This window comes from Papio anubis, chromosome 10 (assembly GCF_008728515.1).
Source record: "Papio anubis isolate 15944 chromosome 10, Panubis1.0, whole genome shotgun sequence".
Lineage (NCBI taxonomy): Eukaryota > Metazoa > Chordata > Mammalia > Primates > Cercopithecidae > Papio > Papio anubis.
Genome location: NC_044985.1, coordinates 126,256,883 through 126,283,361, shown reverse-complemented (window position 1 = coordinate 126,283,361; position 26,479 = coordinate 126,256,883). Strand labels below are relative to the sequence as shown.

Genomic DNA, 26,479 nt, shown 5'->3' with positions numbered 1-26,479 from the left:
CTCACCTTTTTATGTCTTTTGCAGAGCAAGTTCCTGTTTTGATGAAAATGAATGTATCATTTTATAAAGAAATTATCCTCTGTGGTAGCATAGATAAAATACTTCTTATAACTCAAAGTTGCAACAGTTTTCTCCTGTGTCTTCTGCCATATGTTTTCTATATTTAACTTCATGATTCATCTTGAAGAAATTATACAGTGTGTGGTATGGAACAAAGTCCTTTTTCTAATATCCAATTTTTTTAGCATAGTTTTTAGAAAATACTTATTTTTTCACTCAACTGTCTTTGCAAAAAAAAGTGTGTGTGTGTTTGTGTGTGTGTTTAATTAAGAATGGATGTTGGATACTGGAAAGGCAGTTGGCCACATACAACTAGCCGACATCTGGCCTCCTGCCCCAAAGGTCCACTTCCCTGTCTTCGCCCAGTGCTAGGCTCTTCAGTATGCTTCAGCTTCGTAGGACATAGTTGTCAGGTGGTGCAGCCAGGTGTATGTCTTCTTCTCTATCAGGTAGTTTCACTATTCCTGGTCCTTTGAGCTTCACTATGAACTTTACAATGTTTGTCAATTTCTACAAAAAAAATGGCTTCTGAGAGTTTGACTGGGATTGCATTGAATGGAGAGGTCGATGTGGGGAGAGCTGACATCTTGGCCATGTGGGCTCTTCAAAACCCTGGAGACAGAACATGTCTTGACTGAGTTAGGTCTTCTTTAATAGATGTGCATTTTAGTATTTGCTATGCACACTTTGCACAGTTTTTGTCAGATTTAACTCTTAAGTGTATTTTATTTTGTCATGTTTTTGTAAATGGATTTCTAAATTTTATTTTATAACATTCCTTGCTAATAAAATACATACAATTTTACTTTTGCATTCTGACAGTGTATTCTGAAAGCTTGCTAAAACTACGTATTTGTTCAATCCAGTTTTTAGATTCTACAACATTGTCCACATATCTGATCATGTTGTTGTGAATAAAGACCATTTTGCTTCTCCCTTTCTGATATGGATTTCTTTTGTTTCTTTTTCTTTCCATATGCTGTGGCTAGAATATCTGTCGTGATAGATAGTAGACTTGGTAAGCACAGGTATCCTCACCTTGTTCCTGAGCATGAGGGTGCAGCCAGTCTTCCACTGTTGAGTATGGTTATACTCATAGGTTTTTCATAGATGCCTGATACAAGGCTGAAGAATTTCTCTGCTGTTCTTTATTGAGAATTTTTTATATTGGGAATGGATTCAGGTGGAGTCTGAATGCCCTGCCAGCCTCTCCTCTCCAGCTCCTGTCTCCAGCCTTAATGCCCAAATGCAGAACTTCAGGAAGGAGACCCCAGGCCCTCCTGCCTCCTCCCTAATCACCCATGAGCTCTGCTGGAGCCGTCTTCGTGGGAGAGGGAAACCTGTGGAGAGGGCAGCTGATGGCGGCAAAAGGGCCTCCCCTCCCGGGGCCTCCACCACGGCCACCTTTCTCCTCCACTGGACACCGCCTTCCTGTAGTTGACTGCTCCTAAAATCCCTTTCTATGTGCATGTTAGTAACTCAACTACTGGCAACTGACCTGCCTATGTGGCCGGCCCTCGTGGTGCACTTCTGGGCCCTTGGCCTTGTGGGGAGCCCCTCCTGGGCATCGTCACTGCCTCGTCCCGTGTCCTGCACACCCTCTGCTCTTTGTGGGCAGGCGATCACCTCTGGAAACACATCTCACCTTTTGTGCCTGTCCCTTCATCATTGCTTGGACAGGGAGGTGGTGTTCTTTCCTTCCAGGCACTGCTGTGGTTACTGGGAATCCATGGGTCGGGATTCCTTGGAGGGACCACCTTCCTTCCAGAGAGATAGGAAGATGCTCTGTCTCAGAGTAACGGTGTTTGCACTCTGGTTCCAGCACCTGTGACTGGTGTGGACCTGGACAAACGTCTCCACCCCCTCAGCCTCAGACCCTTCATTTGACCTGGGCAATGACAGCACCTGCCACCCTGTCCTGTCATACCAGGGGCCGGCATAGGGGTCTCCTGGTTCAATCCTGGTCCAAGAAGGGTACGAAGCGACTAATTTCAGCGTGTCACCAGCCACCAGTTCCCTGAGCCAGGTGGAGTTGCCCACCCTGCCCCCACTTGGCCCCGGCGTCAGCTCTGGCCTCAAGGGATGTCTGTGCCCTCCCCTGTGTTTCTCATTGGTGTCATCCACTGGGTCATTCCACCAGCATCTCCATGTCCAAGTCCTTGGGATTCCACATTTCTAGGCCTGGCTTCTCTTCCTAAGTTCAGGATAGAAGCTACTGTGCATTACTTCACAGCAAGTATCTCAACTCCCTCTGCACAAAACAAACAAGGCCTCCCTCTCCTAACCCTGCCCTCCCTCAGGGCCATGCCTGGGCATCCTGGCCTCTCCACAGCCACTCACCCGGACCCCGCAGTCCCTCGATGTTAGCTCTGCCGTCTGTGCCCTGCTGATGAATGGGCCTCACTGCAGTGAACCCCCCTTCACAGGTCGTGAACCCCCCTTCACAGGTCATGACCCCAGGTAGCCCCATGCCGTGATCATATGCCCAGAGCCAGGTGGGGCTGGCTGGTGAATTTCAGAGAAGTAAATCCCTCAACAGTTATCAGAGGCTCGGCCAGGGCGTGCGTGAGACCCGGGCATGTGAGCTTCCTCGAGGCCCTCTGGGTGTTGGGAGTTCAGGCCTCTCCATTGCATCTCAACCTGAAATAAACCACAGTAAATTCATCCATCCGTCCACAGATACCGGGTGATTCCCGGTGTTTTGCTCCTACAAATAAGGCTTCTGCAGACATCCACTTACAGTTTTTCTGCGGAAATGTTTTCATTTCTCCTGGGTGAATGCCAAGCACTAAATGACTGGGTCGTATAGTAAGTAGGTGGGTGTTTGACCTTTCAGAACAGTTTCCTGAGTGGCTGTGCCTTTTGTATTCTCACCAGCAGTGTGTGAGCATTCTGGCTGCTCCAGGTTCTCACAATACCCATGCCATCAGTCTTTTAAATTCCCATATTCTAGTATGTGGTGGTATTCCATTTTTAGTTTAATTTGTACTTCTCAGATGACTAACGGTGTCAAGATTTGTTTCATAAAATTATTGGCTATTCCTACATCTTCTTTCACAAATTGTCCAGTCATAGCTCTTGCTCATTATTTTAAGTGATAATTTTATTTTTGAGTTGTAATAGTCCTTTATATCTTCCGGATAAAATCCTAAATAAAACAGAACCCCTAAAGGTATTTAACTTCTAGAAGAAAATGTAGAAGAATGTCCTTATGAACTTTGGTTAGACAATGATTTATTAAATGGGACATAAAAGTATAAGACATAAAAGAGAGATAATAACTTGGACCTTATCTTAGTCCATTTTGTGTTGCTATAACAGAATACCTGAGACTGGCTAATGTGTAAAGAACAGGGATTTATTTATTTCCTTTTTTTTTTTTTTTTTTTCTTGAGACAGAGTCTCAGTCTGTTGCCCAGGCTGGAGTGCAATGGCGGGATCTCAGCTCACTGCAACCTCCGCCTCCCAGGTTCAAGTGATTCTCCTGCCTCAGCCTCCTGAGTAGCTGGGATTACAGGCGTGCACCACCACACCTGGCTAATTTTTGTATTTTTAGTAGAGATGGGGTTTCACCATGCTGCTCAGGTTGGTCTCGAACTCCTGACCTTGTGATCCGTCCACCTCAGCCTCACAAAGTGCTGGGATTATAGGCATGAGCCACTGTGCCTGGCCCAAAACAGGGATTTATTTCTTATGGTTCTGGAGGCTGGGAAATCCAAGGTTGAAGGACAGCATCTGACGAGGGTCTTCTTGCTGCCACATCCCATGAAGGAAGGTGGACAGGCAAGAGAGCAAGAAGGAAGGGACCAGGCTCCTCACTCCCATGATAACTAACCCACTCTCAGGATAACTAACCTGCCCCCATGATAACTAACCCATTTTAAGGATAACTAGCCCACTCCCATGATAACTAACCCACTCCCATGATAACTAACCTACTCTCAGGATAACTAACCTACTCCTGTGATAATTAATCCACTCTCAGGATAACTAACCCACTCCCATGATAACGAACCTACTTCCCTGATAACTAACCTGCTCCTGTGATAACTAACCCACTCTCAGGATAACTAACCCACTCTCAGGATAACTAACCCAGTCTTATTATAACTAACCCACTCCCATGATAACGAACCTACTCCACTGATAACTAACCTACTCCTGTGATAACTAACCCACTCTCAGGATAACTAACCTGCTCCTGTGATAACTACCTCACTCCTGTGATAGCAGCAGGAATCCATTCATGAGGGCTCAGATTCACCCTGCAAAGGCCCCACCTCCCAACGCTGTTGCATTTGGAATTAAGTTTCCCTCACATGAACTCTGGGACTCACACTCAAAGCAGAGCAGACTTAATGAAATAGACCTTCTTCTCTTTGATAGCCACCATTGGCAAAGGGAAAAGTAAAGCCACGGACTTGGAGAAAACACTCACCACACACACACCTGGCAAAGAATGTGCTTGTCCAATGGAGCCAGTCTCCTTAGAGTGGCTCAGGTCCCTTTCCCCGGGAAATGCTGCCACAGGAAAGCCACGACTGGCTCATCCTGGGAGGGGAGAGGGGTCCTGCCACCACCATCCCGAGTGGGCCAGAGGGAAATGGCAGGTGTCCCTCCAAATCACCACGAGAAAGGGCAGGGGGCTCAGACTCTGAGGGAGGGTGCAGGGACCTGCCTTCTGTCCATCTGTTACTTGGGGAGGGGTGTTGGTCTTTGGTCTTCTGCATGAACAAATGTGATTTTCTCAGTGTGAGCTGCTTACCCCAGACTCCATGGCACATAAACACCCTTGCCCAGGTTCTCTTATAACTGTTTTTGCCCCATCCTGAACTCCCTGGGGCTCTGCAGGTCATTCATGCTTCATTCCTAAGGCAAATCATTAGTGAAATTCTGTTGCAATGTTGTCCAAATCAGAAAACACATGTTGGATTTAAAACATAAGCACTGAGAGGAGCTGTAGCAGCCTGGATCTCCCGTGGGTGGCTCTTCCTCTGTTGTGGGCTGGGTTGGGGTGTGGATAGGAACAGCAGCATGCACCTGCCTGCAGGACAGCCACTGTGGGGAGGAGACTCAGAGGCCTTGTGGTGTCCTGGGGGACACTGGGTGCACCTTGGGGGACCCAACTCGGCTCTTCCCTTATCCCCAAGCTCATTAGTGCTGGCATTGGTTTCAAATGATGCACATCACTGGGCTCTCAGAAAGGTGACCACGTAGGCCAGTATCTGGCTGTCTATGTATCTATGTGTCTATCAGTCTGTCCCTCAGTCAGTCTATCTTTCTGTCTGTCTATCTATCTATCTATCTATCTATCTATCTATCTATCTATCCATCAATCATCTATTTGTCCATCATCTATCATCATTTCCAAGGAGGCTGGGTCTGCAGTTTCACCTTCTGGCACCCACTTCCCAGGGAACTTTGTGCTCAGCATCCTGAAGGTCCCCCATGACCCCCCGGCAATGTCAGAGCCCCTCCTGCTGGGAGCGTTTCCCTACTGAGGCAGACACAGAGCAGAAACCAGACAGGAACTCACTTTATAAAGACATCTGGCCACACCACTTACAGCCAGATAGCAGGCGTAATTGATGAAGTATTTACATACACATTTGGAATAGAAGGCACCACTAGGAGTGGCAGGAGTATCATTATATAATTACAAAGTTGGCTAAGTGAACAAAGTCTAGCTTTTAAAATAACATGCTCAAAATTTTAAAACAACACAACCACTAACTGCAGGAAATTGGTCAAATTTGCTCCATCTCTGAATCCATCATCTCATCTGTAAATGAGGGATGATAAGTTGTCCTCTAGATACTTTTATATGCACACAACATAAAATTGACCATTTTAAGTTACAAGACTGAGTAGCATTTAGCACCCTCCATGCTGTGCAAACTGCCACCTCTGTCCAGTTCCACAACATGTTTCTCACCCTAGAAGGAAATCTTGCACCCTGCAGCAGGCTCTTCCCACCCGCTCCCACCCCTGCACCCACCACTCTTTCTGTCTCTGGATTTAGCTATTCTGGATACTTCATATAAGAAGAGTCACCCAGCATAAGAGCTTCTGTGCCTGGCACCTTTCCCTTTGTGTCCTGTGTTCCAGGTTCGTCCGTGGGGACCTGGGTTAGCACTTCATCCCTCAGTGCGCCAGACTGAGTTGTAGGAACAGACCCCCACCTGCTTCTCTGTCCTTCGGGGGTGGACACTGAGGTTGCTTCCATGTCCTGGCTGTTGTCGGTAATGTTTCTGTGACATTCGTGTGGAGACATCTGTTCAGGAACCTGTGTTCAGCTCCCTTGAGCATATACTGAGGAGTGAAGTTGCTGGCCCATATGGTCATTCTGTGTTTAACTTTTTAAGAAGTCATTCTAGAAACGCTGAGAAGTTAAGATGGTGTACACAGAAATGTCTAGAAGATCCCTCTGCACACAATGGAGGTGTCCACTCCTTTAGTCATTGAAAAGCACATGACATGGTGTTAGCAACTTCAGCCCCTCACAGACTGAAAATGGCAGGCAACAAAGAAAAGAGCTGCTGCACCTGTGGCCTTTTAGGGATTTTTATTTTTATTTATTTTTTATTGTTTTAGAGAGCATCTTGTTATGCTGCCTAGGCTGGACTTGAACATCTGGGCTCAAGTGAGCCTCCCGCCTCAGCCTCCTGGGTGGCTGGGACCACAGGGCCATGCCACCATGCCTGGTTATAGGGATATTTTTAATGCAGAACTCAGCAGGCCCTCTGTGAGCTCACTCCTTACTAGGAGCCCTTGGAGTAGCCATTCCTTTCGCTCATTCTGGAGCAGATGGAGGGATGGGGAACATCACTACTGTTCTTCACGTCAGAGCTATCGAAAAAGAGACTCAGCAGAGGTCTCAGCAGATGAGGTCTCATCTGACCCTCATCATTGTATGATTTATTATTCAGGTCATGATGGGAGGATGATGTTTTCATCACTACGTGGCACTTCACACACTCTAGAAGGTGACCCTCACGTGGTGAGAGCTCATCTGTAAGCAGGGGCATCTCTGAATTTCAGGGCAGCTGGGCAGTGAGGACAGAACAGAAGCAACTTGCAAAAACTGTTCAGGCCGAGCTGGTGAGCCACAGACTTTACTCCGGCACCACCCGGCTTAGAAAGTCCTGCTGTGCCGTAAGTCTCAAAGGTCAGTTATAAAATCTTATTACACAGGACACTTGGGAGGGTGATGCTGTGTCTCCCAGACACAGATGCCTTGGCTGTGGCGCTGTGGGCAGCAGGGCGTCGCCGTGGGCAGCAGGGCATCACCGTGGGCAGCAGGGCGTCGCCGTGGGCAGCAGGGCATCGCCGTGGGCAGCAGGGAGTCGCCGTGGGCAGCAGGGCATCGCCGTGGGCAGCAGGGAGTCGCCGTGGGCAGCAGGGCATCACCGTGGGCATCACGGCCTCCTCTCCTGGCCCAGCGTCCGTTTTGCTTTTCTTCACTCTGCTGCCTTCGATGGTGGCGATGGGTCCCCCTTCCTAAAATGCACAGTGCTGAGTCCTTACAGCTTTCTCCCTTTTCATCCCACGCTCTCCAAACGTCTTATTTACACTGACGAGAGACTCACAGCACGGCCGCAGAGCGCGGGCTCGCGCGCCCCTCGCTGACTGACTGGCGTCTGGCGCTGCCGGGTTGGGCGCCGGCGCTGGTGCGACTGCGCAGAGCAAGGGCGGCCCCTACGCAGCCACTTCCGGTTTTTCCCGCAGGCGCCTCCCCGAGTCCGTCCAGGATCCCACATGGTTCGTTCCACATTCCCCCTCGTCTCCTCCCATCCTCCAGAATTCACCGCCTCCCCTTGTCTTTTGTGACTTACACGCTTCTTGCTGCGCAGCGGTTCAGCTGTTTTGCAGAATCGGCCTGGGTTTCATTTGCACCGTGTGTTCTCCTGACTGGGGTGAGGCTGTGGAATTTTGGCGGGAGCCCCTCAGGAGCCCAGCTGTGCCTCCCAAGTGTCCAGTCGCGGCGTCCTGAGGTGGGGTCGTCTGTCAGTGGGGACATGGGCCAGGGTCCTTCGATGGTGATGAGCATCTTGGGGAGCTGCTCTTCTCGGAGATGCGAATGCTGCTTCTCTCCGTCCTCCACCCAGCAGCTTCCACATCCATCGGGGGACCTCCCTGCCCCTTCATTACTGGAGTTTAACCGTGGCTCTGTGTTGAATCACCGGTGGGCTTCTCCAGTGAGAAGGAGCTGTCCCTTCCACTCTGCACATGCATTTATTTGATTATTTACTTATATCAGTATGGACTCATGAGTATTTATACGCTATGGCACAAAATACATTTTAAAAAATATTGTTGCCTCAGTTGTCCCACGCTGGCCCTTGGAAGCTCCTTCATGCTGGACAGGCTCTTCGTTGTGCTCTTCTGACAAACACACACCCTCTCTGGGGGCACGTCCCTGGTTCCTGGAACACAAGATCCTCTAAGCTGGTCCTGGATTTTCCCTGCCTCAGCCCTGGCACCCGACAGTTCTCCAAGGACCCCAGGTCTCATTGATTCCAATCCAACAACACAGGGTTTATTTTAGCCTGAGTTGTTCATTGTCTTCAGGAGTGAAAAGATGTCTCTCCTTGTTTATATTTACATATTGTTTGATTCTAGTTTCAGAATTGCAAACCCACATGCTACGATAAGTACCTTTACTAGATTGCAGTGTCCGCGCCCAGTCAAGGCTGTTTCCGGGGTGCCTGGGTGGGTTGCATCTCCTTACCCTCCGGGATCTGTCCCTCTGCAGTGCGTGAGACTCATTTGTCTGTGACCATCGTCCATCCCAGCTTACCCCTCAGCTAAGGTCCTGGTGGGTCACAGTCACTCATTTCTGGAGCAGATGAAGGGATGGGGAACATCACGATTGTTCTTCAAATCAGAGCTATCAGAAAAGAGACTCAGCAAAAATGCTCAGCCTCTCCCTGTCCTGACACCCCTTCCCACTCCCTAGTACCCCCACCGTGCAGGAACCGGTTTCTAAGGCTTCTGGTTCAATGAGTGATCAGGCGGCAGCTGCGTGTGATCCTGTTCCCCTTCCTTCTCTCGTGTGGGAGCAGTGGAGACAGATGTTCTTAGGGCTTCTCCACTCTCACCGGATAGGCCACCCTGGAAACCCATCTGCTTCTCCTCACAGGGACCCTCCTCCTTCCTCAAGCCACACAGCGCCCTGTCATGTGAATTCACCTGTTCATTCAATCCACTCTTCCACACGACAGAATGTGCAATGTACGTGACAAGTATTTTCTCTGTTAGTTGCCCTTGACTTGTTGTTTTAGTCATGCATTTAAAGTGGTTTATTTGTCAAATTTATCAGTCTTTTTCCTTTGTTACCTCTGGATTTTGAGTCATAGTCAAACTTCCTCTGAACCAACGTTAAGGTATTTACTCATTGTTTTCTTCCAGTAGTTATGTGGTTTCATGTTTAAACATGGAGATCCCTGGTCCATTGGGAGTTAATTCTTATGTACAATGTGAGATAGAAACTTAATTCTGTCCCTTTACAAACAGCTGCCCAGTAGTCCCAGGATCCGTTAAGAAAATGACCATCATCCCAGAGCTTAGAGACTCCCCTCTGTCATGGACTAAATTTTCACCGTATTTGGGTCTATTTCTGGAATTTCTGTTTATGAACCACACTTTCGTGATTTTAGAGGTTTGTGGTACTGTCTGATGGGGCCTCTATTTCTGAAAAGCTTTTCATAGATTTTACTTTTAAACATTAGTTCCAGTACATGTTTTGTTCCTCTCAGGCATCCGGTGATGTGGGCCTAAGTCCTCCTCTTCCTGCCTCCACACACGCTTCATTCTTCTCAGGCATCCGATGATGTGGGCCTGAGTCCTCCTCTTCTTGCCCCTGTACACGCTTCATTCTTCTCAGGCATCTGATGATGTGGGCCCGAGTCCTCCTCTTCCTGCCTCCTGTCACCACCACTTTCCCTGACACTCTGTTTTGTCATTTACATTCTCCTGGTAGTTTTTCTGCCTTTCTTTGATGTCCCCTATCACATTTCCATTTGAGATTTGAGTCTATTTTCCTCAGGCACCTTTAAATGTATTATTTTAAGAGCACTTTTAGGTCTACAGTAAAACTGAGCAGAAAATACAGAGAGCTCCCATATAGACGTATGACCCCCTCTGAGACACACATGATCCTGTTATTAATACCTTGCATTGGTGTGGTGCAGAGAGCTCCCATATAGACGTATGACCCCCTCTGAGATACACATGGTCCTGTTATTAATACCTTGCATTGGTGTGGTGCAGAGAGCTCCCATATAGACGTAGAACCCCCTCTGAGGCACACATGGTCCTGTTACTGACACCGTGCATTAGTGTGGTGCATTTGCCATAGCTGATGAAACAATACTGATAAATTATCATTAACTAATGTCCATGGTTTACATCAGGGTTAACACTTGGTGCACATTCCAGAGGTTTTGAAAATGTGTAATGACGTGTGCCATGCAGAGGTGTGCCCCCTAACACAGTGCCACGCAGAGGTGTGCCCCCTACCACAGTGCCACCTAAGATTCTCTGTGCTCCAGCGGTTCACCCCTCCCTTCCCACAACCTCGAACTGTGGATCTCTTTCCCTGTCTTCAGAGTTTTGCCTTTTCCCAAAGGTCCTGCAGTTGGAACCATAGGTTGGGGTCTTTTCACAGGGGCTGCTTTCGCTACGAATGTGCGCTGAAGTCCTCCGTGGTGTGTGTGGTTCGTGGCTCAGCTCTTTCCAGTGCTGGATTCTCTGCAGTGTCTGACGTACCACAGTTTTGTAGGAAGCCCCCACACCATCTTCCACAGCAGCTGGGCCATTTGCATTCCCCCCAGCAGGAACGAGCGTTTCTGTTCCACGTCCCTGCCGGCTGCTGGTGGGGCTCAGTTTGGAGTCAAGCTGTTCTATGAGGTGCTCCTTCATTACGCAAAGAGTTCTTATAACTCATACGGAAGATTATTATTGTGTGTGGTACGTGTTCTTTATTTCTAAGATAACTTTGTCTTTTTCTTCCATTTATTTCCTGAGTTAAATCAATTATTTTTATTACTCTATTTTTCGCCCATATCTTACATTTCTACATTTCTGATTCAAGGTGGCTTTTCAGATCTTCCAAGGCTGGCTTGAGGATGTCTAATTTCTCAGGGGTGTTGACTTACATGTTTCTCTGCCTCGTGGCTGTTTTTGGGGAGTTTTCTTCATTCGACTTTGGTGAACATTTGCCCCCTGGTTTCCCGCCACAGCTCTGTGTAAATTGTCTTTCTCCCTCTCTTTGGTGATGGTGGGTGACATAGAAGGCTCTGGCCTGATGGCGCCCAGCTCCTCCAGTCCCGCAGCGCCGGGGGCTTCTGTGCTGCTGTTCTCAGCGGGAGGGTCTGCACCTCAGCTGTGGGGTCCGCTTCTGTCTTGCAGTCCCAAAGTCATCCTGTTTTCCTTTGCTCCCCTTCTCCACCATCCCCCTTCTTCTCCCCCAGGAACTCTGTGTTTGGGAGACTGGACTGTAAGTCAGGCCTCCGCCCTGGGGTCTGGCTGTGAATGGGTGGGCTCTGCCTCCTGGGCTTGCTCCCTGCCCTGTGGGCCTCAGTGACGCTGGCCCCGGCTCCACCTCTCAAGGGCATCTGTGCAGGTCTGTGGCTCAGCCTCCTTCATTCTCAGTGACTCTCTGTCCTCCGGGGACGTGGGGTGCTTGCCCCTCCCAGGGGCATTCCTCAACCTCCTTTCCTCATCGGGCCTTGCAGGGACTCACAGGCAGCCTGCACCCCCGAGCTCCTCCTCCTGCCTTAAATGCCAGCTTCCGGAGCCTGCGAGCTGCTGGAGGCTGGGCCGGGTCTTAAGGTCTCTGCACCTCCAGTGCTGGTCACAGCTCAGGCAGGGGTGTCTGAGGCAGACGTCCTGCGCCATCCTCCATTCACGGCACCCTGTATCCAGTTGTGATATCTAAAGGCCAAGCAGCAGCCAGCGAGTCGGCCAGGCCCGGGAGGACGTCACACTGAGCACCCAGACCCCTCAGTGGGCACCTGGACTTCGGTAGGAGGAGGCCACCCAACCTAGAACACAAATAATTCGGGTTCTGTCCTTTAATATGAGACGTATAACCATGAGGTCATTTTTTTCTAGGTTTCAGAAAAGGAATTTTCTTAAAAGCAGCATAGGGATGTGTTTGTACCGAGGGTTCGCCCAGTTAAGATGGATTTTAATAGTTTCTCCTCTTTCCCGTTTTCTTCCTGTGTCTTTCTCCACAAACAGGAGCTGGGGGCTGGACCCCACTCGTATCAAATAAGAACCAATGGCTGCAGATCGACCTTGGAGAGAGGGTGGAGGTCACGGCGGTGGCGACGCAGGGCGGGTACGGGAGCTCCGACTGGGTGACCAGCTACATCCTGATGTTCAGCGACAGCGGCAGGAACTGGAAGCAGTACCGGCGGGAGGACAGCGTCTCAGTAGGTCCCTGGTGGCAGGACAGTGTCTCAGTGGGTCGTGGTGGGAGGACAGCGTCTCAGTGGGTCCTGGTGGGATGACAGCATCTCAGTGGGTCGTGGTGGGAGGACAGCATCTCTATGGGTCCTGGTGGGAGGACAGCGTCTCAGTGGGTCCCCAGTGAGAGGACAGTGTCTCAGTGGGTCCTGGTGGGAGGACAGCGTCTCAGTGGGTCGTGGTGGGAGGACAGCATCTCCGTGGGTCCCCAGTGGGAGGACAGCATCTCTATGGGTCCTGGTGAGAGGACAGCATCTCCGTAGGTCCTGGTGGGAGGACAGTGTCTCAGTGGGTCCTGGTGGGAGGACAGCGTCTCAGTAGGTCCCCGGTGGGAGGACAGTGTCTTGGTAGGTCCCCAGTGGGAGGCCAGCGTCTCGATGGGTCCTGGTGGGAGGACTGTGTCTCGGTGGGTCCCCAGTGGGAGGACAGCATCTCGATGGGTCGTGGTGGGAGGACAGTGTCTTGGTGGGTCCCCAGTGGGAGGACAGCGTCTCGGTGGGTCCTGGTGGAAGGACAGCATCTCAGTAGGTCCCTCGTGGGAGGACAGTGTCTTGGTAGGTCCCCGGTGGGACAAGAGCATCTCAGTAGGTTCCTGACAGGAGGACAGCATCTCAGTGGGTCCCTTCCTGGCAGCACTGGCTCCTGGGGCCTGGCTTGCAGGGATGTCCCCAGGGAGCCCTGGAAGGCTTGGCTCTGGTAGAGAAAAAGCAGCTCCAGGATTTCCTGGCCAAGGTTTCCTGCATTTTCAGATGCACAAAACATGCACAATTTAGTAAATATGTAAAACAGTTCTATGGCATAGTGGGAAACTGGAAGAAAACCCGGGGTTTCTACTAAAACCATGGGCGGGATCGTGTGTAACCAGCCTGTGTTTCGCACAGTCATGTGGAGGGTGGTGTTGGGGCCACATCGCTTCACATGAACCCAGTGAGCACAGCCTGACCCCAAATTCTTTGGCCTGAACTTCTGAAAGACACGGATGGACCCGTCTCCCTGTGGACAACTGTTCTGTGGACTCTGTCCTCTGTCCCACGGCCACATTCAGTAGGTTTTTGGGCAGAGACTGCCTTGAGATTCAATGACCTTGTGTCTCTGGTCCCTAAACTGTCACACACCTGTGCTTCTTTGGGGCAAAATGTTTTTGTTTGCCTAGCTTGTGACTTTTAACAAGACATGCGATTTTCTGCATATCTTTCATTACGTAATTACTGAAGTATCCCAGACACATTAGTTTAACCTTGCTGAGCTTGGAGAGTGGTTTAAAATGTTCAGTTTTGTGGCTGGAGTGAGGCCCCAGTAAAGGAGACACTGGTGATCATTGTTTACAAACAGCGGCCACCACAGAACCGAGGGCGCGGGTGGTGGATGTTTGTGAGTGGATGTTAAGGGGAGCTCATGTGAGGGGCTGTGGCCAGGGCAGGGCATCAGCCTTCACTTAAAACACCAGCTGAAGGCAACAGGGACTGGAGGAGGCCGCGAGCTCCTTGCCACACTCGGGCAGCTCTGCATTTCTTCTTCGGGGACACCCTGACAAGAAGGGAAAACAGAGGTTCTCGGCAAAGCTCCCGTGACCAGCACAGATGAGCCAGAGAGCCCAGGAGCGGCTCTAATGGGTCAACCACGTCCCCTGCATGGACCTCCCGGACCCCGGCTCTGTGTCCTCCGTCGATGGAGGACGTGGGCTGGGTTGGCCCTGGGATAAGCCAGGACTGGGACCACCCTGGCTAAAGCAGAGGGAGGGGACATGAATGAGGGGTCAGCCACCCCCGTCCTGGGAACAGATGCCAGACCAGCTGAGACTCTAGTTACAAATCGAGTAGTAACTTCAAAGACCGGCCACCACTGCGGGATACACGTCAGCACTAATTATATTAAGATTGGGTTGTTGGCACAATTTAAAAAGAACAAAGGGGAGCTGGAGACACTGCGGGAATTCTCACCTTCCTGTTCCAGCTGTGCTCTCGGCATCCCTCTTCCTGCTGACTCCTCAGGGGAAACAGCATCAGGACCAAGCCCAGGCCACACTGAGAGGGATGCACCACCAACTGCAAAGGGTGTGACTGCACTGTCATCGTGGCCCTCATCTGTCCAGTATTCCTGCGAGGCCCCTGTAATTATAAGCAGATGCCATGTATTGTTTGGCCTTTAAAAATTGTGGCACAATATATATAACAAAAAATTACCATTTTATTCGTTTTCAAGTGTGTAATTCAGTGACCTGTCATATTGTTGTGCAAACATGGACACCATTCATCTCCAGGACTTTCTCATCTTCCCAAACCACGACTGTCCCCATTAAACACTCACTCCCTATCCAACCCCTCCACCCCCGGCACCTCCATCCCACTCACCGTCTCTGTGACTTTGACGACTCTAGGGACCTCATAGAAGTGGAATCAGACAGTATTTGTCTTTTATGATTAGCTTCCTCCACTTAGCACCACACCCTCAGGTTTCACCACATCGTACATGTGTCAGAATGTCCTTTTGAAGGGTAAATCACCGTGTTGTATGGATAGACCACATTTTGTTTGTCCGTTCACCCATTGAGGGACTCTTGGTTGTTCCCATGTTTTCACTGTTATGAATAATACTGCTGTGAACATGGGTGTACAAGCATCTCTTTACGAGCTGCTTTCAATTCTTTTGCATACATATCCAGAAGCAGCATTGTTGGATTATGTGGTAGAACCATGTTTTCATCTTTTGAGGAAACGCCCTACTGTTTTCCATAGTGGCTGCATCATTTCACATTCCCCAGCCACGCAGGAGAGTTCTCACCGCCGCCCTGCTGTACCGACACTGGGTGTGGCGTGTGTTGGTTAGTAGCAGCGGCACTGTTGGGGGTGAGGTGTTGTCTCACTGTGGCTCTGAGCTGCGTCTCTGGACAGTGAGTGATGCCGAGCGTGCCACTTGCTGGTGGAGCCTCCGTGTGTCTTCTTTGGAGAAATGTCTATTCAGGTCCCTTGTCAACTGTTAAAATCAGATCATTTTTACTGCTGTTGTTTAACTGTGGGAGCTCATTCTGTATTGTGGATATTAACCCTCTGTCATCTGTGTTATTTGCCGGGTTTTCTCCTGTTCCATGAGTGGTATCTCGGTTGCTGACACCATCTTTCGTTGCACCCGTGTATTCAGTTCTATTTGCCGGGTTTTCTCCCGTTCCATGAGTGGCCTCTTGGTTGCTGACACCCTCTTTCTTTTCTTTTCTTTCTGTGTTTTTTTTTTCTTGAGACAGAGTCTCGCTCTGTCACCAGGCTGGAGTGCAGTGGTGCCATCTCGGCTCACTGCAAGCTCTGCCTCCCAGGTTCATGCCATTCTCCTGCCTCAGCCTCCCGAGTAACTGGGACTACAGGCGCCCGCCACCACGCCCAGCTAATTTTTTATGTTAATTAGTAGAGACGGTATTTCACTGTCTTAGCCAGGATGGTCTCGATCTCCTGACCTCGTGATCCACCTGCCTTGGTCTCCCAAAGTGCTGGGATTACAGGCATGAGCCACCATGCCTGGCCTGCTGACACCGCCTTTTGATGCACCTGCATGTTTGGTTCTATTTGCCTGGGTTTTCTTCTGTTCCATGAGTGGCGTGTTTGTTGCTGACACCATCTTTTGATGCACCCATGTGTTTGGTTCTATTTGCCTGGGTTTTCTCCTGCTCAGTGAGTGGCCTCTCAGTTGCTGACACCTTCTTTTGATGCACCTGTGTGTTTGGTTCTATTTGCCTGGCTTTTCTCCTGTTCGGTGAGTGGACTCTCAGTGGCTGACACTATCTTTTGATGCACCGGCGAGTTCGGCTCTATTTGCTTGGGTTTTTTCCTGTTCCATGAGTGGCTTCTTAGTGCCTGACACCGTCTTTTGATGAACCTGCATGTTCGGTTCTGATGCGTTCGGTTCTTTTCCACCTTTTGTTGTTCTGCTTTATTTATATTTTAAAAGGATATTAACAAGTTATGCTGGAATAATTTCTCCATACATAATATCAGCTGAGCTATAATTACCATTTTACTTTCTAATCTAAATGTCTTCTCTTTTCAATTTTCTTTTAACGATAGATATTTTTACTTTCACAGAAGCAAAATCTCTGTAGCTGATAATTACTAGTGTTAATGTTATACTATGATCCTCATTTAAAATAAGACAGGGCTGATACTTATAACTTCCACATGATTATTCAGTTATCTGCGTTTACAGTGAGACGCACACAATACCGACATCTTCAACACAATCATTCAGTTATCCACCTTTACAGTAAGTCACACACGATCCCGACATGTTCAACACAATCATTCAGTTATCCACCTTTACAATGAGTCACACAAAATACCGACATCTTCCACAGAGTTATTCGGTTATCCGCCTTTATAGTAAGTCACACACGACACTGACATGTTCAACACAATTACTCAGTTATCTGCGTTTACAGTGAGTCACACACAGTACCGACACCTTCAACACAGAAAGGTTATCCGCCTTTACGGTGAGTCACACATGATACCTGCCGACGTTGTCCACACCGTTATTCGGTTATCCACCTGTACGGTGAGTCACACACAATACCAACATCTTCCACACAGTTATTCGGTTATCCACCTTTACAGTGAGTCACACAAAATACCGACATCTTCCACACAGTTATTCAGTTATCTGCCTTTACAGTGAGTCACACACGATACTGACATCTTCCACACAGTTATAGTTATTCGGTTATCTGCCTTTACCATGAGTCACATATGATACCAACATCTTCCACACAGTTATTCAGATATGTGCCTTTACAGTGAGTCACACACGATACCGACATCTTCCACACAGTTCTTTGGTTGTCCGCCTGTTCAGTGCATCACACATGATAGCGACATCATCCACACAGTTCTTCGGTTGTCCGCCTGTACAGTGAGTCACACATGTTCACTAGGACTTCCCTTTCCATAAGCATTTGCTTTAGACACAGCTTATCACAGGCCAGAATTCAAGAGCCAGCGACAGGGCAGAGTAGAAATGAGTTTGTGAGGCTGCTACATAGGCGGAGCCACGAGGCCTGCTGGTAGCTGTTTATGCTCATTTCTTGATCACATGCTAAACAGGGGCTGGGTGATTTCTGGGTGTCCTGGGAAAGGGGTGCAGCCTTCATGGATATTCTGGGAAAGGGGTGCAGCCTTCATGGATATTCTGGGAAAGGGGTGCAGCCTCCGTGATTATTCCAGGAACGGGGGGCTCAGTCTTCACGAGTGTCCCGGGAAAGGGGTGCAGCCTTCACGGGTGTTCTGGGAAAGCGGCACAGTCTTCCCCTCACCGAGGGTCCCTCCCCTTCTAGACCATGCAGGGTGACTTCCCGAGGTTGCCGGGTGTCTGTCAGCTGTGCTGGTGCTGGTGGATGTCCTTGGCCGCGACTGCATTATAATCAGGTATAACAGGCAGCCAAGGCACCCAGGGTCACTTCTGCTGCTGTCTTAGTTCTGGTGGGTTTGGCCAGCTTCAGTCCCCACCCTGTTATACCAGAGAGGTCTGGTACCTTTGTCTTGGAAAACCCGTCATTCCAACCTCCTGTCTCACTCCCAGAGTCACCTGAGCCTTCAGCGGTGTGTCCCCCACTGCTGGAAAACCAGTCCTCTAAGTATCTAACCAGCAGCTAGTTAGTTATCTGGTGAGTTGCTTCTGGAGGGAAGGCCCGGGATGGGCATGGCTGGCCGGCTCACGTGGACATCCCTGTGGCTTCACCCTTAGCAAAGGAAAAGCTGCAGCTATGAGACCACATCAGCCAGATGCCCCCGACCTGCCTGTGGGGACCCCACCCGACCACGGGTGGGCTATGCCCTCACACCTATTTCCCTTCTCCCTGCCCACCTCTGCGTTCAGCTCTAAAGCCTCCCACTGTGGCTCTTCTCTTCCCCTACAAAGGCAGGGGCTGGCAAGGGTGAAGGGATGCCACTGCCCCTGCGGGCGCCAGGAACACAATGGATGGAGCAAGCAGCTCCTTTGCAGTGTTTCCCTGGGGTGACTTCCAGCTGCTAGAAAGGAAATTCCTATTGCACCTGGGATGCCCCCCCACAGTCCCACCTGCCCCAGGAAGTGGCCGACCCTGTCCAGCCTGGGATGCCCCCCACAGCCCCACCTGCCCCAGGACGTGGCCGACCCTGTCCAGGTGTCACCGGCCAGAATTCAGTCTGCTGGGGAACTGTGGCTTGCCACCGCCGCACACCTGGTTTGTGGCTCCGGGGCTGCTGGAAACGTGGCTTCCTCCCTTGCTTTCCTGAATGAACCCGAGAGGCTGTGCTTCGGGGGAATCTGTAGTTTCTGCAATAAAAATGGGAGCTGTGCCGTTCCCATGAAGAGCCTGTCAGAGCCCTCATTTAAAAGTCACCTGTTAGGAATTTGAGATGTGAGTTATTCGGGATTCACTGATTACTTAAAATTCAAGTTAGGTTTTCCCCATGGTGCAAGTTCTTCTGTGATGAATACACCCGTCTATGACATTCTGGGAAAATATATTCGAAAAGAACAGACAGCAAATTCATTAAAGCAAACATCAGTTTTAGAATAAAAACAGTGTTTTATTTAATAGACACTTTTCTTTTTGCCTCCAAGAATTATATGCCAGTATGCACTCAGAACAAAATTCAGTAGGATTATTGAATCATTTACAACTTAAATGTTCTCAGATGTCTTCCAAATGCAACCAGAAAACAAACTGGGAGGAGGTCATCACAGGAAAGATTTTAGTTGACTCTGTCCTGGAAAGGACATGAACCCTACAGTTTCTTGAAAGCTACAGAAGCAGGTATGGCGTCTGCCAGCAGGAAAATTCCACCTGAATTATGTAAGAGAGCAGGTGGCACTGGAGGTCAGCCTCGTGCACAAAATGGCCTGTGTTCTGCTGGGGTGGGTCTTTGCCCCTGCGTCTTTGCCTCTGTCTCTTTCTCTATGTGTGTCTCTGTCTCTCTGTGGGTTTCTGTCTCCCCCTGTCTCTCTCTATCTCTCCCTGTGTCACTCTGTTTGTCTCTTTCTCTGTCTCTCTATCTTCCTGTCTCTCTTCCTTTCTCCCTCTCAGAATTCTGAGTGAGTCATCTGACACATTCTCCAACTGCTATTTCTCTGTAATGAAGATTACACAGCAGCCATTGGTATTAAATTATAGATAGAAAATGATGTATTAGTATAGCTGTGGCCAAAGAAACAACGGCAAGGGGATGGAGGAGACGCTGCTGGTTGCTCAGGGCTGCAGGGTGATGGTCTGGCTTTCTGCTGTCTTTCTCCCTCTCCGACACTTTCTGTGGCTTAAGTGAATAATCTCTGAGATGGGAATGTGTTGGTGACGGTGAGTGCCCTAGAGCTGGGCTCCTGACAGCGGCACACCTGGAGCCTCGCCCTCTGTGTAGGCCTGGATGTTGCTCAGTGATTGGCTGTGCGGAACAGAGTGGGACGTGCCATGCGTTCCAGGCTGTGTCCAGCAAGTCCTGATATGGGGTCAGGGCAAACCAATGTGCACCTGCGGAGTCACGGGGACGCCCAGGGTGCACAGGTGGCTTCACCCTCCTGATACGGCCGCAGCTGCCTCAGCAGGGGAACCCTAGATACCTCTAGGCAGCCCCAGACCTGGCTTTTCCTGCCTCTGTCTGTGCCCCTGGGTCCTGGGAGCAGGTGCCTCCGCCCTGAGCCCCAGGTCTCATCCCCCTCTGTGGACACGAGCTGGGCCCTGCCTGCCTGAGTCCCAGGCCTCATCTGCCTCTGGACGCAAGCTAGGCCCTGCCTGCTTCATCCACATCTGTGGACGCGAGCTGGACCCTGCCTACCTGAGCCCCAGGCCTCATCCCCCTCTGTGGACGTGAGCTGGGCCCTGCCTGCTCTGGCACAGAGGAGGAGGATGTGGTTCCCTGGCCTCATCCCTCAGTCTGTGATCGTCCCACCCTTCCAGAGGCACCAGCTGCGGAGGGAAGATGAGGACTTGGAAGCCCTGAGCGGTGGCCACAGCGTCCAAGGAGGCGACCTCGGGCTGAGCTACCCAGGAACGCAGTCTCCGCCGCTTACCACGGCACCTGTGATTCTTCCAAGAGTCCGTGGGAAGACACAGAAACGCCCACCGAAGCCGGGAGAAGGAATCATCCCAGAGATAAGCCAGGGTTTCTTCAAGCAGCTCAAGAGCAAGGGGTTTGTGGGATATTTACACTAAAATCACATTCGTCTTTTCTGACAGTTTGGGGCCTTGCTCTGTTTGAAACGTGTCTCAGAAGAATGCGCAAGTTAAGAAGAGCGTCCTGGGGCGGGTTCCCCAGGAACCAGCATTGGGTGATGGTGATGCCACTGGGGGTTGCAGATCCAGGCGACCTGGGTCTGCACCTGACAAGTCTGGGAATCTGTGTGGCCTGTAAGGTACAGACACACACACGCGGTTTGCTTCTAACACCTAGGATTGAAAACTGATTCTGATTTTTGCTTTAAAAAATGTCAGGTGCAAGTCAAGCCAGGCCCAACCGCACACCGGGCCACCAAGCGCAGCTCGGCACCGGGAGGACACACGTTTGTTCTTCATCAGCCGCTCCAGGCCCACAGCAAAGCTCCTGTTTCCGGAGAGGCGGCCGCTGAGACTGCTTTGCACACACTTAGTGGCTTCTCACTTATCCATGCCCAGAGACCATTAAAGATGTTTTCATCTTGCCAAATGGAAAGAAAATCAGTTTTTGAAAGATAATTAGCCGATTTCTATGGACATTTCTTGATGGGAAAGTTGGTTGTCCCCTCATGCTCATGTCTGGCTCTGAAGAGACCCGTTTCTGCAGAGGGGAGAGAGAGCTGCGTGGGGTGCGGCTTTGGGTTTGGTTTTGTTTGTTATTTTTCCTGCGGGGGAACCGGCAAATTGGCTTCCTGACATTTCCTGCCCTGTGGTATTCCTCAGCGCCATATCTCACAGCGCCCATCAGGGTGTTTGCGGAAAACAATTGACTTGGAGCAGAAATAATCCACGCGCCCCACAGATCTCTCCGGAGCGGCTTCGGTGCTGCGGGGCTGTGCTTCCACCGCTGCCCGCCATTCTTTCTGTCCCGCCCGGGTTTCCTGGTGGGGATGCGGCCCCAGGTGCCCTGGGCTGTGGGCATTCTGGGTCCTGCTGGGACCGGGCTGACCCCTCACAGAGGCCTGGGAGGAGCAGCGGATGGTGCGCGTCACACCACAAGGGAGGCACCGCGTGTCCACACCATCGCATTCCCTGGCGGGAAGGAACTGCAATGCCCTGAGTGAGTGGTTTCAATGCAAGTTCATGGATATGAGTCTCATGACTAAGGTGTGGTGTGGACATAGCTCTCGGCCAACCCTGAGACCCCTGCCCATGCCGAAGCCCCACCTACCCTGAGCCCATGCACAGGCCGAGCTCCCAGCTTCCCCAGGGGCATCCTGGCTGCTTTCCCAGTGGGACACGTGTGGCCGTGGGACAAACCCTGGGGCAGGTGGACTGGCTCTTTCCAGCAGGACACGGGGGGTCATGGGATGAACCTGGAGCAGGTGGACTGGCTCTTTCCAGCAGGACACGGGGGGCCGTGGGATGAACCTGGGGCAGGTGGACTGACTCTTTCCCAGCGGGATGCAGGGCCTGTGGGATGAACCTGGAGCAGGTGGACTGGCTCTGTCTTCAGTTTCCACGTCCCAGTGACCTAGAAGCTCCTGCAGGCTGCTACTGCCCCGCCGGCCCCTGACACAGGCATAAACCCCAGGATCTCAGACAGGTGAGGGCGGACATGACTCTGGGGACCTGCGCTGGCCGTGTTAGGTCCTCACTTCAGCATCGGCAGAGGCGGCCGCCCTCCACAGAAGCAGATGACATGTCCTGTGGGACGAGGGCCGGGTCTGGAGCCGAGGCACCTACGGAGCTCGTGCCACGCCCTTCGCACACCGAGGCCTCTCTCCCTCTCGGCTCAAATGCTCAGAACCCTGAGAAGTGAGAAACCAGCAAGAATTGGGTTAGAATAAAGAAAAAGTTTGGAAAGAAACAAAAAGCCAGACAAAGCATCCAAGAATCTGTGTGCTTGGGGCTGCAGGCCTTGCCCACCCCTCTCCCCACGACACAGCATGGGACGCTCTCGGGGAGAGGCCAGGACCCCCTCCCGCAGCGCGGGGTGTCCCTTCTCCACCTCGGGGGGGCTTTCGGGGAAGCCTGTGCTGGACGCCTGAGAGGCTGCCGTCCCCCAACACCACCCGGATGCTCAACAGGTATTTTGCTAACTTTGGATTGAAGATTTTGAAGAGAGAAGGAAAAAACCCCAAATGTGTGACTGTCTCTACCAAACAGGAGCGATTTGGCCAATTGGAAGCCCAGGAGGAGACGGACAGGGAGGCAGGGCCCCGAAGACCAGGCCTCCCTCACGCCAGGCCGGTCACTGCACCGCAGGCCCAGAGGGGACAGAGGGAAGCGGCTGAGCTCCGCCTTCCCAGGTCCCTTTCCCCAGGGAGAGGAGGCTTATTTCCTGTTTCCTCCCACTTGCCTGCACTGCAAGATTTTGTTTTGAATTTAGAGTGAAATGAAAGGGCTGTAGTTATTTTTGTTTAATAGAATTGCTGACTCGAGGCATCTTTATTTTTTCAAGAAAAAGCCCAGCATGGCTTTGGAGACACATTTGTTGAAGAGTAGATATTTGATTTTCACAGATATTTTCAAATATATTTGGTTAGACCCCGACTGATTAACATTTTCTTCAAATGGAAAAGTTTCCACCACTTGTAAACAAATAGGCATTTTCGCGTAAACAATAGCAAGAGCTTGGAATCAGTGCTTCTCTCTTGTCAGGTGTGTGGGGCCTGCACTGATCCTGGGAGGGTCACTGCCGGCCACGTGGTTGCCGTGCAGCTGTTTACGGGTCACGCATGTGGCTGTTTACGGGTTGTGCGTGCAGCTGTTTATGGGTCGTGCGTGCGGCTGTTTACGGATTTTGCGTGCGACTATTTACAGGTCATGCGTGTGGCTGTTTACGGGTCGTGCATGCGGCTGTTTATGGGTTTTGCATGCGGCTGTTTATGGGTCGTGCGTGCGGCTGTTTATGGGTCGTGCGTGTGGCTGTTTATGGGTCGTGTGTTGCTCTCCCCAGTTCCAAATGAACAGGTTCCCCCAAAGAAATGGAAAACGATCCAGGAGCTCTGAAACTGAGGTTTGGAGAACAGTTGTTAATGGAATAAATATTTTGATAAACAATGATGTCTTATCCTCTAGGTATTTTTAAGTAATTTAATGTACTTTTATGTAGTCTAGGTTTATAAGTTATTGTCTAGAAAATGTTTTCTAAAGATATGGCTAAACAGCAGCTTTAAAAACATTTTGTTTATCAATGATCTGCATTTCCGGTGTGCCGTCACCCACGGGGGTTGTGTAAGTATTAGTTACACCAGGTGTGGTGCAATGCAATAGAACCTATTAATAGATTAATATCTCAACATGCTTCATCAATTTTTCACACATTTTATTAAGCGCAATTAATGGTAACATTCTTCTATAATACAAAATTCTCAAAGTCTCATAATCAGAACCTGAGAGAGCAGCACACGTGTTCATCTGAATAAAGGTTAAGGCAGGAACTGCCCGTGGCATGGGCTGCTTCTGCCAGGCCTGCGGCAGGGACGTCTGTCTTAGCCGGAGAGGGTGTCTGGGGCCACAGGGGCGGCCCCACCACTCACATCGTGGCCTCCTCCCTGAGCATGACGGGCAACCCTTGAAGCTGGACTTCAAGCTGGACTTTCTGCTGAACCCATCCTGAGGCATCTTCCTCTCTGCTGCTCTCCCTTGCTGTCTCTGAGATTTTCCCTCTCGCAACTTGGACCCCTCGTGTGTCCCCTGGCCTCTGCTTCACTGCCTTTTCTGCTCAGAGTTTAACCAAGTTTATGTTTCTCTAAATATGTCAACATTTAATCACATAAATAATGACTCAAAAAGCAATACCTGGTGATTAAATAAATGAATTCTGATAAATACACAATCCCAGTATTTTTAAGTGCCATGTGATGTGTGCTGTAAGTCAAGCGTCTTAAACCGTGCTCACAGAAGCTCCATGCTCCGCGTCAAAGATGTGAGGCTGGCCAGGGCTCGGGATGCCACTGTTTTTAATTAGCAGTGAGCAGGTGCCTGTCAGCTGGCGGTGCCCAGGTTCACAGAGGCCTCGTCTCAGGACATGGTTGTTCTCATGCCCTGCATGAAGGGGTCAGGTGGGAGCCACAGCCTTGGGAAGCAGCCTGCGTGTCTCACATCCACAGAGGAGGTTCCCATCCTATCGAGGAGAATGAACATGGCACCAATGCTGAGCCAGGCCCAGCTTTTCCTCTACAAGTATTTCTTTATACTTAGAAATCAAACCTTTTAATTGGAAGAACTCTTCTAAGATTTCTCTGGATCTGCTAGCCCTGACTATTCTTGGATCATTATCCATTGCACTTACCAGTTAATTTAATATTTAAAGCCCATACCCGGTGAGAATGTGGCGTGGCTTAAAGAGAAAGTGTGGCTTCCTGCAAATCTCAGGTGAAAAAGCACCTACATAGGTTAAATACATCAAATCTTATTGGTGTTCTCTCTGGCTAGGAAATAAACAAACCAGGCAAGCTTCTCAATTAGAATGGTGACTTTCTCAGGTCCTGAATTTAACGATGTTCGTCACTGTCCATGCGTGAAGGCTCTCCAGCCCCTTCCAGGGCGTGCCCCCGCCAGCGTGTGGCCAGGCATCAGCAACAGTGTCTGCGGTTGAAATTCCTCACTGGCTCATCACTGAGGGTGAGTGAAAGGGCTCTTTGGTCTTGGCTGCAGAAGCAAAATGGTGAAGGGAGCGTCATCGTTTGGAAAATGTCGCAATGTGAGACTAGCACACGGCGCTGCCACCGTGGCTCTGAGGCCTGCCACCCTCAGAGTCGACCTGTGGCAAATGCGGCCGCCCTGCCAGGTGCCCAAGGAAGTAAGACTGGGGTATCAGGGCTAACAGGCAAAAACCACCAGGGCTGGGCAGATGAGGCTCTTAAAAATTGTCTGCCACAGATTCAGGTGTACATTCCATGATGGAACAGCGCCTGAACCCCAGAGGGTACTGCGGCTCACCTGCAGCATTTCAACGAGACTCATGCAATGAATGTTTTAAGTAAGTAAATAAATAAATAAATAAAGATTCATAAGAAGGCTCTGACTATCCAGTGTGTCTAGTAAAGGCAACGTTGGAGGTTTAGAGTTGGAGACACTGCATCAAAGACTAGAAGTCGGCTGGCCACTGTGAGGTCCCCAAGACCAAAGACAGCACCCAGCCACACTCAGGATCCCCCAGCCACACTCAGGATCCCCCAGCCACACTCGGGATTTCCCAGCCACACTCAGGATCCCTCAGCCACACTCGTTTCCCAGCCACACTCGGGATCCCCCAGCCACACTCAGGTTTCCCAGCCACACTCGGGATCCCCCAGCCGCACTCGGGATCCCCCAGCCACACTCGGGATCCCTCAGCCACACTCAGGATCCCCCAGCCACACTCAGGTTTCCCCAGCCACACTTGGGATCCCCCAGCCACACTCGGGATCCCCAGCCACACTCAGGTTTCCCAGCCACACTCGGGATCCCTCAGCCACACTCAGGATCCCCCAGCCACACACGTTTCCCCAGCCACACTCAGGTATCCCCAACCACACTCAGGATCCCCCAGCCACACTCAGGTTTCCCAGCCACACTCAGGATCCCCCGGCCACACTCAGGTTTCCCAGCCACACTCGGGATCCCCCAGCCACACTCAGGTTTCCGCAGCCACACTTGGGATCCCCCAGCCACACTTGGGTTCCCCCAGCCACACTCGGGATCCCCCAGCCACACTCAGGTTCCCCAGCCACACTCAGGATCCCACAGCCACACTCAGGTTCTCCCAGATCACAAGGGATTGTGCATGGCCTGTGGATCCCAAAGAGCTGAAAAATGCAGAGCCAGCTGCCTTCAGAACATGTCTCA

General features: G+C 50.7%; 1 protein-coding gene across 1 annotated transcript in view; it reads left to right on the top strand.

Annotated features, from left to right (window-relative positions):
* The window catches only part of LOC101026611 (contactin-associated protein-like 4), a 200,551-nt gene that overhangs the window by 56,331 nt on the left and 117,741 nt on the right, over positions 1-26,479 (top strand). The window contains exon 3 of the mRNA XM_003908211.5: positions 12,307-12,500. Within this exon, the coding sequence (XP_003908260.3) occupies positions 12,307-12,500 (194 nt within the window). The remainder of the gene's footprint in view (positions 1-12,306; positions 12,501-26,479) is intronic.